The 16,940-nt window shown below is 30.6% G+C and overlaps 1 protein-coding gene across 1 annotated transcript in view; it reads right to left on the minus strand.

Moving 5' to 3' along the window:
* MCU (mitochondrial calcium uniporter) overlaps window positions 1-16,940 on the minus strand; it is a 104,748-nt gene that overhangs the window by 6,436 nt on the left and 81,372 nt on the right. The window contains exons 3-4 of the mRNA XM_085195839.1: window positions 9,602-9,723; window positions 9,001-9,156 (exon numbers count right to left, since the gene is read on the minus strand). Coding sequence (XP_085051965.1) covers window positions 9,001-9,156; window positions 9,602-9,723 — 278 coding nt within the window. The remainder of the gene's footprint in view (window positions 1-9,000; window positions 9,157-9,601; window positions 9,724-16,940) is intronic.

The following is a 16,940-nucleotide window of genomic DNA, read 5'->3' on the forward strand; positions in this document are numbered from 1 at the left end:
ACTCGATTACCGCAACGACACTACAATATTTATACTCGTATATAGACGTAGACAGTGGACATGTCGATGTCTCTATTACAATTTATACACGTATTTGGCGTCCGTCCAGGTTAGTTAGAGACAGATCAGCTCCTCGGTGGCAAATAACACAATGTAACAGTTGAAATTGCTTGTATATAACGTATTCTACTGTAATATATACGTAGAATTTCTTATACGCGTGTATAAAGTGTGTTATTTAAAGTAAAAATACACGTTTACAAGAAAAAAAATTACAAAAAATGATGTCAATCTCATATAATGCAAATGTTATAATAAAAATATGATCCTACTTCATTTTCTTTGAATTATAAAGGAACAAGCTGGCTAGATCAATAAAATTTAAATTATTTAACATAAGCTACGACAAAATTTCGGTCTTTATGCACTTTATTGCTTAAACTCCGAGATATCTGCGGAAAGTTCACCTAGAAATCTTACGTTTCGGCTTCGTGAAATATCTTAAAACTTACTTTATCAGCTACATTGTAATACGTAGCTACATCACGGTCGGCTTCATAAGGAAATTCTAAGATTCTATCAATTATTTATGCCATTAAATTTAATCACCAGAATTCGGCGGAAATTGGGTAACGGAGTGTTATAACACTAGGTTCCTTCTACTTACCCTACTGCGGGCACACAGCGTGAATCTAAATAATAAGTAATGTTTTGACTGCGACATAGAACTTATCAAGTGTGAATGATATAAAGTTATTTTTTTGCGTATTACGTTCGAAAAGAGCTCGATTTATTCGAGCTTTTTTAATTGGAAAATGGCGTATTGTCGCATCATATTTTTCTACTTCATTGGTTCGGCTGATAGCATTGTCATGATTTTTATGAAATACGGTTATTCGTGTGATAGAGAAAAGTTTCAAAATGTAACTTTTATCGAACGCTTTCTGAATACAAGCTTCTTAGTGAGATTAAAGAAAAACTTTTAAAGCAGAATTGCTTCTAGTTCTGCTCATTCTATTATAGCACACTTAACAGGAATTAAGTGTACTTTGATTTTTACAATTTTTCACATTAAACAATAGTAATTTATATAAAGTTAAGCTTTTTACTAATAATAATTCTATATATATAAAATGCTATATTGTAACTGCTATTTCATTATAAAACTACAAAATACTAGGAGACTTCGCTCCATGCTGCGTTCCACGCATACGTTACAATATCTTCGACTATATTCCATTACCTATAAATATAGAAATACATACATATATCCATATTATGTGTATCTCATAGGGCACTAGTCTATATAATAAAATAATAAAAATTAAAATAGTATTATTAAATATTCAAAAATAAAATTTTCCAACTCTAACACAGCATGTAAAGTATTGCTTACAGAGTAGAAAGGTTGCCACTACATAACTACACTTTGATGTACACTAAGTAAAGTTAAGGACTTATTTACTACAATCCCAGTTTCAACAAAGGCTGAGTGTTGCTAAGTTTCAGACAAGCACCGCTATCTTAGGTTTTGTTGAGATTTTTAAGAAATATCTTATTTTTCAAACAGAGGAAATGAAAAAAAAATCTTTGAATTATTAAGTAGTAAAAAATTTTTTGTAAGCATATTATAGCCATGAAAAAAAAAACCTTTATTATCCATGAAAGGTATGGACAAGTGTACTTGTATGCAATATTATTTTAATAAAATTTTATATTCATAGACCTATCAATAGACAACAGTTGATCCGTCGATTGAATTACACTTGTTGAAATTAAATAAAGTATACATCAATATATGACGCCATAAAATGTAAACCAATCAAATATTACAAGCCTTTAGCCATATATAGGGACTTGTTTCCAAATTGCTCTGTAATTTAAGAATAACAATATCATTTGAAAACCCATTATTATTATTAATCACAAGTACGTGAATTAATTAACAGAAGCAATTAAGATAGAGACACTTACAGGATCACATCCCGACCCTGAACAGAAAAGGGTTTTAAATTAAAAGGGAAGATAATCTTTCTTTGTGCAGGTATTTCATATTTTATACGTTTCAAAATATTCGTGAATATGCGAATTTCAAATTAAAATACATTAACTTATGCATAAATACTATAAAAAAAATATGGTAGAAGGCCGAGATATGTGGGGTCGTAGAGCGACCGTAAACGCGATGGTTGTGGGTTTTATTCCCACTCGAGGAAATAAAATATTTAATATCTTCAATTCCTCGCTCTGGTAAAGTGCCTCTTTACACGACACGGCGTTGAGTTCCACTTCTCAAGATGCAATGCTTCAAGAATTCGGCGGAAAGTGAAGAACCGATGTGTCTTAATTGGGAAAGGAATGGCTTAACACTAGGTTCCTAGATCTTCTCTGTCTAATTTTAAAGTAAGTAAAATACCGACTTTAATTTAAAATTTATAACTTTTAATATTTTTAAAGTAAAATATCGACACAGATTATAAATAAAACATTCTTAAAAGAATAAATTCTTGCCTTCTCTATTTGCCTTCTCACGAGAGGCGACAACTCCTTTTGTATTTTCTCCATATAATTGTATTGACCTATTTCACGTCTAGCGTTTGTACGTTTAAGTCAATTGAGAGTTTCCACTTCTCTTTCCAGGTACATTTGAATCGATTTATTTTTGAATTAGCTATTACTTTTTTATTACTTGCTCGTTTAACGCTTACTTTTGTGACCGTTCCAGAATACTGATTTCACAGATTTTATAAATTAAAATGAGTGAATTTAAATAAAGATTTATCTTTTATTTTATTTTTTAGCTTCTCGCTCCACATTATAGGGTAGGCAGACGGAACCTATGTGTTCTGGTTCTGGATCTGGTTACCCAAGCGTGAAAATAAATATATTAAATGTTTCATTTTCCCGAGTGGAAACCGAATCCATAATTTGTCTTATTGCTTAGTCGCTCGCTTGTGCACCTGTACAACGACTGGTCTCTTTTTATATTTATTATTCAGTTCGATACAGCAAAAGAGTAAAAAATATTATTAATGAGCATAGAGAAATTTAAAATAATAGTATCATAAGAAAATAATGACTACAGTAATAAAGCCTTTTATGATAGGTATATATTTAGGTACACATTAATAATTCTATAAAATGAATAGCTTTGATATAAAGATAAGCTCTAGTTGCAAGGTTAACAAGGTTAACATTTTTTGTTATATATTAATAAAAACTTTCATTTCAATTATATTTTATTTTAACCTTCTTTTATAATATCTGAATGATCATACAAAATCAAAACATATTTTCCCCCAAATTGGAATAGAGTCAAGAGTTTCGAACAATGTAAGTAAATCAATTATTTTTAATTAGAAGAATTATAATGACATTTTTATGAGAACTACGAGCTCGGCACTCTAACTGCCTAACGAGGTTATAGTTCTTGAATTCTATTTTCGTTATAACGAATGCGTTAAGACTGTAGGGATGGCTATAATTAATGAACATGAAAAATGATATTATGATAAGAAAATTAGTATTATTCCATATTATTTTGCTAAAAATAATATACACTTGTATTATTATAAAACTTTATATTTCTAGCTGACTTCCAAAAAATATAAGTCAATTATGAAGTTTTTTATAAAATAAAGATGAATTTGTATTATCTTTACTATAGTAAAAATAAAAAGCTTTTAACGCATTGCACTTAATTCGTTCAAATTCTTTTGAAGACTAGATACAAAATTCTTCACGGACTTATAAAGAAATTCCTTTAATTCAACGAATAAACTTTACACTGTATTTTTTCAATGAATTCGGAATAATTTGAATACAGCTTAAATTTTGTTTAAATACTATATTATTTTAAATATTTACTTCTAAAACAACAAAAATATACGTAAAACAAAAATAAACGTAACTTTGTTTTCCTCTATAAAACATTAATCAATATTTCGACTTCAACGACATGAAGTTGGAACTTCTTGAAGAAAACAAATCATTAATCAAAACACAACGAAAAAGCATCCATTACCTCATTGTAAAATACTTGACATTTCTGTACGGTATTTACTGATGTATAATTAACGCGTAAATGATATATACATATTAATTAATATCAAAATTACCTAATTATATTTTTTTATTTACCCTACATTTGTAGGGCAGCAGGCACGCGACCCTATTAATTTTTCGACAGTGGCATATTAGTTTAAGCTTTAACTGGTGGTTTAAGCTCACATTTACGCCAGAGGCGGCGACTTAATCCCGCGTCGTTTTAACTTTCGTAAATAACATTTAAATTTATATATTTGGCTTTATAATTGAATAAAAATATTTTGAAAGGTATATGAATAAGATAAAAGAGAAGATTTTTGGCCTTTCATCAGAAAAAGTATTAAAAAAGGGCGTTTTACGAATATTTTATGATTTAATTTTTACATGTTAATTACTTGTTTAACATTAATAACATATTACAAAAATATGAAGTACATATAGAGCCTCATATATAATATATATATGGATACATTTTCTATTTTGATTTTCGTTCGCGTGCTAGTATTTTACTGCTAATCATTAAAACAAAATACTACCATGAAACGCTTTGGTCGCGTGATATTTAATCATTTGGGTGATAAGTAACTGACGTTTTCATACAAAGTAGATATTGCGCCGACAGTATATTCGTCGTTATTTATAATGTATTAAAAATATGCTTTATTATGTTTATGTAGAGTAATGTTAGTAAGTAATATTATTAACATTAAATAAAAATAAAAAAGATAACTTTCAAAGTTTTTTTTGTCTTTTTAGGGTTGCCATCTTTTCTTCAATTAAAACTTAACCAATTAAATAGAAGTTGCCGTAAAATATAGCCTACACTAAGAATATTCAGTTTTTTTTTTATTATCCCAATATATAAACTACACTACTGAGTAAATTAGTATGTTTTAATGTTTACTTACAAGAATTAGTTGAAGTTTTAACACTACATAATAAAAAACAACAATTCTATAACCTTTTATGTTAACAATAACGAATCATAATAAAGAAATAAACATTGAAAGTTTTCGTGTTCATTTCAGCTGTGTGTAACCTGAAATAACATTGACCAGGTTATAAATGTGTTTGCTCCGCGCGTGCTCTCCGGCCGGGTGACGCGGACTCCGGACGGGACGAACCAACCTTTGTTCGTGATAAATGCTGCTTGACGTGACGTTTCGTTATACTGCGTGAAGCATTGCTGGCAGCGCAGGAAAAGTAATTACATCTAACAGATATATGATGCACTATAAAAGATTGCTTCTTAGGAAATTTTAATAATAGTTTTACTGTGGTGTTGGAGAGGGTTCATTCAGAAGAATTCATCTTTAGACAAAAAAAAATGTAAAGTAAAGCGGAACCGACATATATTATAAAAATTATGTGCATAATTGTAATAAATAACTTCTTAAAATAATTTTGTGATATAATATGTTTTGTCACAGCAAACCTATTAAAATTCTAGATTTTTATTTTAATATTAAAAATAAAAAAGACAAAGACTAAACGATTAATGATTATCCTGTTTCATTAACAGAATTCACAGCGAGAATCATTCCTCTCATAACAAAATTAGATAACCTGGAAAATATATATCTTTTCTTTTTTGAAAACTTCAACAACTATAACGACATCTAGTTTGTCAGTTGAAATAACAAAAGACACAAGTTTATATTTTATTTTCTGAAATTACGTTGCACAGTACGGAAGTTGAATAGCATGTTCTCCTGGGAAAGAGAAGTATTCAACGAGATTATCTCATCTGTCCTTTCATTGTTTACTGGACGCTATCTGATGTAATGAACGCCAGTAGTTTATTATGCTAACATGAGAAACTTAATTTAATGTGAATTAATTATATTAAATTTTTTCTAGTATGTCTGTGAGTTAATTTAATTTTTATATTTTATTATGTATTTTTTTTTACGCTCGAATATAAATAACGATAGCGCCATAAAATAATTATAATGGACTTCTGTTTTATTTTGGTGGATTCCACCAAATATACATCGTTGACATATCTTAAGAATCTCACAAGGTAGTAAAAATTTTATTTCTAATAGTATATATTAGAGATATTTTTATGCCATTAAAATATTACCAATACAGGTTGTCTTAAATTAAATAGAAATTACCTCGTTATTTACCAATTAGATCGCTAAGCTACCACCGAGCATACGAGTACCAGTACCTATATAGAATTCATTTAGCAGCCTTGTTTAGACGGAATCGGGTCACAAATTACGTGAAAGCTATTAGGTTAAGTATTGCTTTGAAATGGCCGCTTTGTTTAACTGCATTTTAACTAGAATTAATGATGTTTTCGAGTTTTTGAGGCGGTTTTAAAACGTTACTCACTTTGTGGTGTTTGTTACTGTAACTTGCTAAGTATTGCTTTGTGAACTTAATTATGCTGCTTAAGAAACCACTTGGAATATGGTAAACTAATTATGTATATTTTGTTCTATGCCGCTTTATTTTATACATTGAAATTAAATGTTGGAATCAATAGAAATATTTGCGTCTATCCAATTACAGTTTAAATTGTGACAAGTTCAATCAATGGCCAAAAAAAGAAAAAACAATCATTATTTAATCTCTTTCTCTGTATTACCATTTACATACATACTTTATTACTATTCTAAGTAAATATCAGCAACAGAATATGTCAAATACGAAGTCTCATTATGCACATAATATTAATACGAGGGTTTATTACATCCGTCTGTCAAAGTTCAACATGTCGGTATAGTGCAGTGGGGCCGCTAATGAGGCCGCAATTCACAAGTGTAATCAACTAAGGTTTCCAAGCACATGATGAAATGATAGAAACACCATTGATTCGTGGGTTTTCCGGGTGGACTGTACGAAATTATGGATAGTTGAGTTTGGAAAATATTCTAATTGCTATCTCTTTACCCCATGGTTACACTATATAAAGGAGACATAGGCCTAGTTATTATAAATGTACCTACCTAATAATTTAATAAGTTTAACCGTTGTTTACTTACCGTAAACTTAGAGATATATTGTGTTATGCGAAGTAACCTAATGCCACAATTCATTTCTAACTACATATACCTATTAACAAAATTCTAATAAGAAGATCTTAAAAAGATTAAATTAAATATAAGCACTCTTCGAACGAAACTATGTTTTTGATTAGATTTTTAAAAAATCTTATTAAATATTTATATGATATAAGTTAATAAATTAAAACAAATTAAATAAATATTTATTAAAACACATATTTATCTTTAATTATGATCTAAATTCCTGCAAAAGCATATTACTTTATCAGCTTAAAATTGAACGATTACATTTGGGTCTATAACAATTTAGCTAGTTTGGAACTGAAATATCCGTCGAGTTGCAATTTTGGGTACGTCCTTTATGTGTCTGTTTGTGGTCGGTTCGGTCAGTAAAACTTAATGGGATCTAGTGCCATACCACATTAGATTTGATTTCGAATGCTATCTCGTGGCTATTATCAAAACCCTATTTATTCGTAATACGTTTACGATTTCATGTAAAAGATTTTTAAACGCAAAAACATTTAAAATAGTAAATAATTTTTTGGTTAGTATTCTCATTTTATTGTTTTATAATTTCCAAAAATTAAAAAAAATCTTATATAATTTTAGCCGCGACTGGTATCGAACCCACAACCATTACGAAATGCTTTTCATCTGGGCAATGTTGGCGCTTTGTATAAAAATATTAAACAGTATTTGTAGTACGATTCTCCCCATTTCATATGGAAATACGGAAATCGTTTACAAAAGTTCGAATTTCCTATACCATTTGTATGGATTTCTTCGTAAGAACGTTTTGACATTTCGACAAAAGGCACTTACTGTGCATACTTGGTACCTATTTGACGTTGATAGTATGTATCTTTGAATTCCATAAGATAAAGCATACATTTATATTTGGATACTTTTTAAGAATAAGTCGTTTTTCTTTATAATAAATTTTAATATACGAAGCTTTTAAGCACATTTAGTTAGTAAGATTGCCTTCATGTTATGACTAAGTTGAAAATGTAATCCAATTTTACTACTTGCACTCTATTTTATTGCTTTAAACTCTACGACTAGCACTAGGGAGTACAAATGTTACATATACATATATCATGGGAGTGGTTTAAGAGCGAGCAGGTAAATTATGAAAAATATCATATATTTCCCTCTGCTTACTAAAAAATTAAAATAATATTACAGTAGAAGTCATATTTTTTTATTAACTAAATTATAGTTAAAATAATTTGTGCGGCTTTTCTCATTCCATTTTAAGTAAATACTAAATAATTATCCTTCTTCTGTTTAGTATTCTAAGTCATAATAATATAAATTAAATATTAACATCCTCAGATATTTCCTACAAGTTGGTAGATAGCGTAGCAATCATAATATAAAAAGACCCATGTCACCGCAATTGCCATGTATTTGACACTTATTAGTGGGTGGTCACTTATAAGAAGGGTCCAAATTTCCTTTTTTTTTTCAAGCATTCTCCATGTTTGCAATAACCCCTGATCTTGAATATGGAGGACAAAATCATGAGTTACCTAATTATTTTATCTATTTAAAAAAAAAATGTTTCACGCTGTATCCCGCACACAGTCTTAACACTAGGTACTCAGCAGGATAGCCAGGGGGAACCTAGTGTAAGGACACCCCATTACCCACTTTCCGCAGAATTGGACTGGAGGCATTGCGCTTTGCCTTGACAACAGAGCAAAGAAATGGAAATAATGGAAATAAATGGAAATTTTAATAGATATTTCACTTCCTCGAATGGGGATGGAACCCACAACCAGTCACGTTTACTTTCACACTTTGTGCGTCTACGCCACAACTGGCCTCATCTATTTAAAAATTACCTAGAAAAATATCTTTATTTTTCTAGGTAATTTTTCTTTTTAGAAAGAGTAGTAATTTCTTCTTAGAAAGAGTAGTAACTTACCTGCGGTGGACTCTTGACGTAATACTCAATGTCATTGATGAGAAGTCGGAAGTCATTCTCGAGCAGCGACTCGACCGTGTCGCTGGCCGCGATCCTGACGCGCTCGTCGGCAGCCAGGGCAACTGCACGTTCTACGCCGCGGTCTTCGGCCTTCACCTTGATAGACAAAAATAAGTTTTTTTAACGTTTAAAAAAAGAAGTAGTATCTCTTTTTAACATTCCGCACATAACACGGTTAACAGAGAGAACCTGGTAACCTAGTGGCAAAACACTGCGTTCTCATTAAGACTTACGTTCCCCACTTCTCGCCAAACCGTGTGTTGAGTGGCGGAACTTGATGCTGCGCTTTACCTCTACCAGGGCGACGCAACGAAAGTATTAAACATTTCATTTCCTCAAATGGGAATCGTACTTCGACGACCGCAGTAGTTTTTTAGATAATCAAGGGTTTATAAATATAGAATTTCCAACAAATACTATTATATTTTATTAATTAAAGTGTTCAATTTGTATTAAAATTTATGCATAATAAATAAATTCAGTATCGCTGTTGATTGATTTACAATATTTGATTAAAACACTACAAAATTAATGAATTTACCTGTTCGAGCAAATCGCCGACAGTCTGGGACACTGGACGCAGTGTAAATCGACAACGTTCGCGTCGTGATGGCAGTGGTACGGTTATTACGGGGAGTCCCCGACGATACGTCACCGAGACCTCTGGAACCAATAAAAAAATTGCCGTTATTAATTATCCCACTAATATCATAAATGTGAAACTTTACAGTAAATTACCTTATATAGGCTAAAATACAGGCTAAAATTTATGGAAAGATTTTATATAATTTACCGAACTATAAGTTAAAGCGGCCGAAGCCGCAGGAGGATCGGGATAATAGAAGATTGTCATATCTCATATAAATACGTTCAACTATTTAATGCAATTTATGTAATGCAATGAAAAAAATATCAAACACACCAACAACACACACTACAATAAATACTATATTTTTATTAGACACTATCTGACATTTTTTTCAAAGAAAGAAGTAAACATATCGAAGCCCAAAATACATCGGTCTACGAGTGGGTGGGAGACATTTGGCAATGTACTGAGAAGATTTTATTTCACGCAACATATGCGCGCAGATGTTTATCTTCTCACGGATTTGTTTCTTTGCATGTAAAAGTTTATTCTTTGCTCCCATTGGTAAATTCAAATTCAAAATGTGCTAAGAAATAGAGTTGTCTTGATTTTCGTTACAGTCACATTCTCAAAAACATTTAAGTATTGAACAACTTACGTAAACAACAAAAATGTATGTGTATTTTTTTTACTATTCAAATTGAACTTTTATAAACATTTTTAAATATTCGAATAAACATAAAGCTCACAATGGCGGAAGGCAATTCTATTGTGAGGAGCCGGCAAGATTCTATAAAATGTAATTAATAGAAAATATCAAAAGCTAAAATTATTTATCTTACTTATGTGTAAAAATATTTGAAATTACATGTGTAATTACACATATTAAAAATCGCCTTACAAGTAAAAAAAATAATTTTATTTTTTAAAATTATTTATTAATTTTATAACCAAACCAGTCATAACTGGTTATATTTTTGTATATGAGCTTTGGATATAACTAAATATATTTCTATTTATACTCGTATATGTAAATGTTAACAAAATAACATAACGCCGTGTAAAGGGTTCCATGTATACGCAATGCGGAAAAATGAAAGGGAAAGTCACAAAGTAATTTCCTTTATTAAGTAAAACAAGCTGGATGAATTCCATATATTTATTTTTTATCTGTAAAGAATCAACTTAATTATATATAATTTGAAAACTTATAATTTATTAAAAAATTAAAAAAACATTTATAAAATTTCATTTTATATAATAAGCACCTTAAAGGAAAAAAATATATCAATAACACCTCTACTATAAGTCCTAGGAAAACGATAAAATAGTATAGTAGTATAGTATATGTTTCACTGTATATTAAGGTAACTTAGTAACATAAGTAAACTGCGAAGTCATCGCTTTCCTGCTGCGATATATCACGATATATTGAGTGACATGTAACAAATTGGTATTTAAGCTTAAAGACTGATATATTTTATAGTTATACAAAAATATCTTCATAATATGGAGGCCTATCGTGCCGCAGACTAGTTGTGGGTTCAATCCCACTCGACGAAATGAAATATTTATTTAAATTTATATTTTTATTTCTTCGCTCTGGTGTCAAGGCAAAGCGGGGCGTTGAGTTCTGCTATTCAATACGCAATGCTTCCAGGACTCGGCGGACAGAGTGTTTTAACTCTCTGTCTACCCTGCTGCGTGTGGGATACAGCTTGAAGCTGATTTTCCCTAATTAAAAGTATGCTCATTGAAAGATTTAATAATTGCAGGCATAGCAGCTTACATTGATAATATTGAACACGAAATACATAATATGTTAGAAGAAAAACTCGCCACTTAAATACACCACTAGTCCATTACAACAGACATATATCTACATGTTAATCAAATAGACATGAGTGTTTACTTTCTCCGTAAATTATAATGGTCGACGATCTACGTACGAAACTAATTTAAATGTATCATATCAACACATCACACCATACAGAACATCATTATGGTGGTACTGAGTAGAGATGTTCAAGATAACCTAACGTCCACTGAATTGGAAGCTATAATAAATTTATATTGAAAAAGTACATATAATTTTAGGCGATACTTTTTGTGTCAGTTTATATGGCTTATGGTTAGCATATGAAAAGACTATTAATTTTTATCTTCAAAGAGCTTTAAAACTATATTTTTATATTAAAGCTCTCGCCTAGCATAGCAATGTTTAGTCAGTGTTTCAATACCTGCGCCGGAGTCGGACGCAGCCTGATTACGCGCTCCACTTACCCACTCGCCTGTATGTACAATCGACTTCATAATACACAATGCTTTGAAAATATATCATTAATATCTTAATTGAGTAATTTTGCTACTAATGTATTGACTAAGGGCTTTTAACATAGACATTACTTAAAAATATAATATGTTGTGATGATGTAAATAGTTTTAATACGAAATATATACTCGTACCTACATAATTTATCTCATTACAATTTAGAGCTGTCATATGATAGTATATTAGGCGTTTGCGTATCGTTCCTTCGAGGCAGATCCATATACATTAAGATATTACAATGGATTCAGCCATATTTCATGTTTAAGCCAGACCAAGAGTTCATACGAACTCTTGAGCTGGTTACTTAATACATTAAAATAAATATAACAAAATAAGAATAATTTTAAAAAGTCTAAAAAATAAGCAAATAAAGGAAAAACAAACTCTAATTAAAGTTTCGAGGCAGTTGCGAAGAGAGTATTGAAATTATAATTAAGCCCGTAGCTCTAACTGAACTTAAGCCGCGTTCATTCAATGTTGATCTCAAAGAAGTTCATTATTTGTTTTTGAACACTACTTCTACACGTTATCATCAATTCAGAATATTGAAAAACTTTTTCTGATGCCACAGGTATATAGTTGTACAAAAAACTGGGTGCTTTATTTATGATACTTAATTCAGCACTAATATTTTCTTTAATAGGTGTTAAGTAGAAATACGACAGAAATGTAAGTTACGAAAGATGTCACATCCAACATTTTCACTCACGTGTCTTCGTAATTAAAATTTAGAAGCGTAAATATAATAATATAAACATTACATATTTGGCTATAAAAGAAAATATTTTTCACATACGTACAGGCTTGTACAAAACACTAATGTACTTTCATGTCTGCTAATAGTTTTAATGTGACTGAAATGGTGCAAGGCACGAGTGATAAGACTATATCAATTTATTTAGAAAAAATACTGCACTACAAACCATCGCATGGTTTTAGATTTCACGCACAATCTAGAGAATATTGATATATCAAAAATATTTTTGTTTCTCGTACTTTATTGGATAAAGCGCGGTGTTTGAAAATAGAATATTTGAGAGAGATGTTTACAATGCTATAGAGAGAGAATTAGATGAAAAGAAAAAATACATAACATTCAAAACTCTCTGTCAAATACACACAAAGAAAAGTGATACAAAACACTACACTAAAACAAGTGAATGTATAATTATTATGTAAAAATATATTCACATCTAACATCTACATCAACATGAATAATATACTGTACGAAACACCCGCCATTATCGTCTACTTTGCTCTTTGTTCATTTAATATGCGTAGCGGAGAGCGACGCGGCGCGTGCGCAGGCGGGCGCTGTAATTGCCCTGTCACTTTCCTAATTATCGCCATACCGACGTTTCTCCACTATTTTTTGTTCTTTTTTTCCATATCTATCATTTATTTCGCGATGAATGTATTAATTGTAGGTTTTACTTATTGATGCTGTTGTTGATAGTCTTGCTATATTTATTCTTTATGAGGCACATTCAGTAATTTATATAATTACTAGAGGTATCACAAGTTTTATTGTAACATTGCAAATAGGTATTTTGTAAATATTATAAATACTTGATTGAATTTAAACAATAAAAACGTTAAATACGAAAAGTATTGGAAACTTAGCTTGAAAACACGAATAACGACATCGAGTATTCGATTATTAAAAAACTTTTTTATAAGCAGTACATTATCCATTGTGTTTACTTTCGATTCGCAGCATGATGGATGGTAGAGCCCGAGTAAATTTAACAAAGCAATAGCTATCGATCATACGACTACTTTCAATAGAGTCTTGAAGTGCCTATCGATATGTGACTTTTATTTACGTCGTGTTCATGAAACTAATTATGTTGAAAATTGGTTTATTTATAGAACGTTTATAAAAACGTAGTATAAAGTGCCTGATGACATGTAATATTATTTTGTATATTTGCATTTGTTATTATAGAAAACTAAAAAGTTGATACTAGTATATTGTTGAAGCCAGTCGTGGCACTGTAGCATAGGCGTACGACTGTCAACACAAGAGGTTGTGGACTCAAATGGCACTCGAGGAAAAGAAAAAAAAATCTTCGCTCTGGTGACAAGGCAAAACGCGGCGTTAAGTTCTGCCACTCAATACGCAATACCTCAAGAATTCAGCAGAATGTGGGGTATGTGTAAGAGTGTGCGTGTAAAAAAATATTCCCCCCTAAGGGTGCAAATAAGCAGGCGAAGCTGCGCGCGTCCACTAGTAAAAGCATAAACAGATACGTAAAATCATACTGATCATTGAAACAAATACACGAAAAAATTATAATAAATATAATTTAAATAACAAAGCGTCGATAAAATGCGTTCATAAAGAAATTATCTAGAGTCACGACCAACGGCCACTTTGGCGGAAATTGGAGCAGTTCCATCGTGCATAAACCCGATTAATGGCGTCATTCCTCAAAATTAACCAGACTCCCGCGGGAAGGGTGTTTTCCAAGTAAAATATTTTAACTCTATTAAAATTTACCCTGTAAGTAGGTTAATATGCAGTTTTCGTAACTCATTTTTAATTTAAGTCTACATTATGCAAGAAAGCTTCAAAGCTACCATTAAGGTTTTCATCTCACTTCCTAATCATTATATATTAATACGTTTCCCTATCATTTATCTTGCCTTAACTGCGTAACGTCTTACGTACCTACGAATTCATAAATAAATATAACCTTTTACGCAATATCCGTATCTATTGAATGCGATAAATTTTTCTTTAACCGACTTCTGTAAGAAAAGGAGGTTATCAATTCGACTGTATTTTTTTTTTTTTTTTTTTTTTTATTTTTTTTTTTTTTATGTTTGTTACCTCATAACTTTTAACTGGGTGGACCGATTTTGATAATTTTTTTTTTATTTGAAAGGTATAGCTTCCCGAATGGTCCCATTTTTTTTTGGTCCATATCTGACAATGGTATCCATGAGAAAATCACATAAGTCTTAAATTTGCATTATGCATGTGCGCGACTAATAGCCGAATAACTCAATGTCGCGCCAACCGATTTTGATGATTCTTTTTTTATTTGAAAGGATACACTTCAAGGATAATTTGTTGAAAGTTTGGTTAGGTTTCGATTATGGAATCTGGAGAAAATTGAGAAAGTTTGTTTTTTTTGGTCAAAAATTAATTATACTGTAATAGTTAAGCAAAAACTTTTTAAATTGATGTCAGAAGTGAGATTCCTGATCGTTGCATTTCTTTTCAACCAATCTCAAAAAAGAGGATGTTCTCATTTTCAACCAACTTCAAAAAAGGGAGATTCCGAATTCAACCGAATACTTTTTATGTTTGTTCTTGTCAATATACCAAAATGTAACTTTGCACAAAAATAATAGCTAATTAAATGAAGTTTTACATAGAACAATCACAACCACTCGTTGACAACCACTACCACCACCATCACCACTCGTTCAAGAAGCATCATTTTAAGATCTACCCATCACTAAAAATCGTAAAATAAATTAATTTTTAACAAAAACAAAAACCGACTTCTAACAACGAACTAAAAAGTGAAAAATAATTATATAAAGATTTTATAATTTTGAAGTCGGTGTCAAACTAATGCTACAACACCTTTACTACAATATCTAATTACTAAGCCTGTTTGTTTTACTTGGCACCGACTTCAAAATTATAAAATCTTTATATAATTATTTTTCACTTTTTAGTTCGTTGTTAGAAGTCGGTTTTTGTTTTTGTTAAAAATTAATTTATGTATAAGTTCACTAGGAATCCCGATTAAGCACTTATTTTGGGACACCTCTATGGGATCGTATGTCTTATTTTATTTCTCACAACTTATCTCACATACTATTAAGTGTACCGTACAATCTATAGCATGTAAACAAAAAATGATATTTTATACATTTTCATTTGGTATTACAGAAAACTTAAAATATTAATATAAAAGGTTTTTTATGCATACATATATTGTTAAAGCCAGTTGTGGCAAAAGGACACAAGCGTGCGACTGTAAGCGCAACAGGTTATGGGTTCAATTACCACTCGAAGAAAAGAAAAAAATATTTTATGAAAAAACACCTCGAAACTTTATAAGGCTTCTAACTAATGTTACGTTCTGAACCAAACAAGTTTACATATCCTATATGTATAGGTTTGTTTTCGAAAAAGTTACGTTAATATATTCATAGAAAGTTTTTCTTGTAGACAGCAATTCTTCATCGGCAACGAGCGTTGCAAATGGCCTGTTTAATAGCCAACTGTTTGTAGCAATATGTCGATGTACTTTATTGATTGATAAGTAATGTTATTAATTTGTTATAAAGGAAATAACTTTAGTTCAGTTTTCTATAGAGGGGTATTATTATATGGAATAGAGAAAACGACAGACTACCGTTCAAGACCTCATAGTATACTTTTGCCTGACAGTTATGTTGTTATGGTTATCTAAGGTTTTGTTTAGAAATCACGTTTCAAATGACATACCTAATCTACTTTTGTCTTAAACATGTAGTAAGAAATATCCGTAGCGCTTGGCGCTCCGTTCTCTCTGCTTACTCCGCGAAGCATACAGCGTAAAGCTTAAAAAAGGGGAATTATATTAACAAAAAAAGTATACATACAAAAATGTTCAAAAAACTAATATTTATTATGCTGTTAATATAAAATATAAAATGAATTTACAAAAAACTAGAACAAAATGTAAAATATTTTTGCTATATTACTTCCGACCACATAATATGTAGGTGTATGTTTTTATTTTTCGACCGCCTAACGGATTATTAATTTCACCCCGTACTCTTACACCTGTAAACATACGTATAATACTACGCAACGTAATTGGTTAATTGCTTTACATTTAATTGTACTCCATAAAAGTTCAATGTTAGGTTGCAGGTAGCAGACACTGAGTAAATAACATCTTGAAAACACACGGGAATTATCTCTTCTATTTACTTGACAATCCAAGT

This window comes from Heliconius melpomene, chromosome 13 (assembly GCF_056956725.1).
Source record: "Heliconius melpomene rosina isolate 202511_hmr_F chromosome 13, ASM5695672v1, whole genome shotgun sequence".
NCBI classification, from domain to species: Eukaryota; Metazoa; Arthropoda; class Insecta; order Lepidoptera; family Nymphalidae; genus Heliconius; species Heliconius melpomene.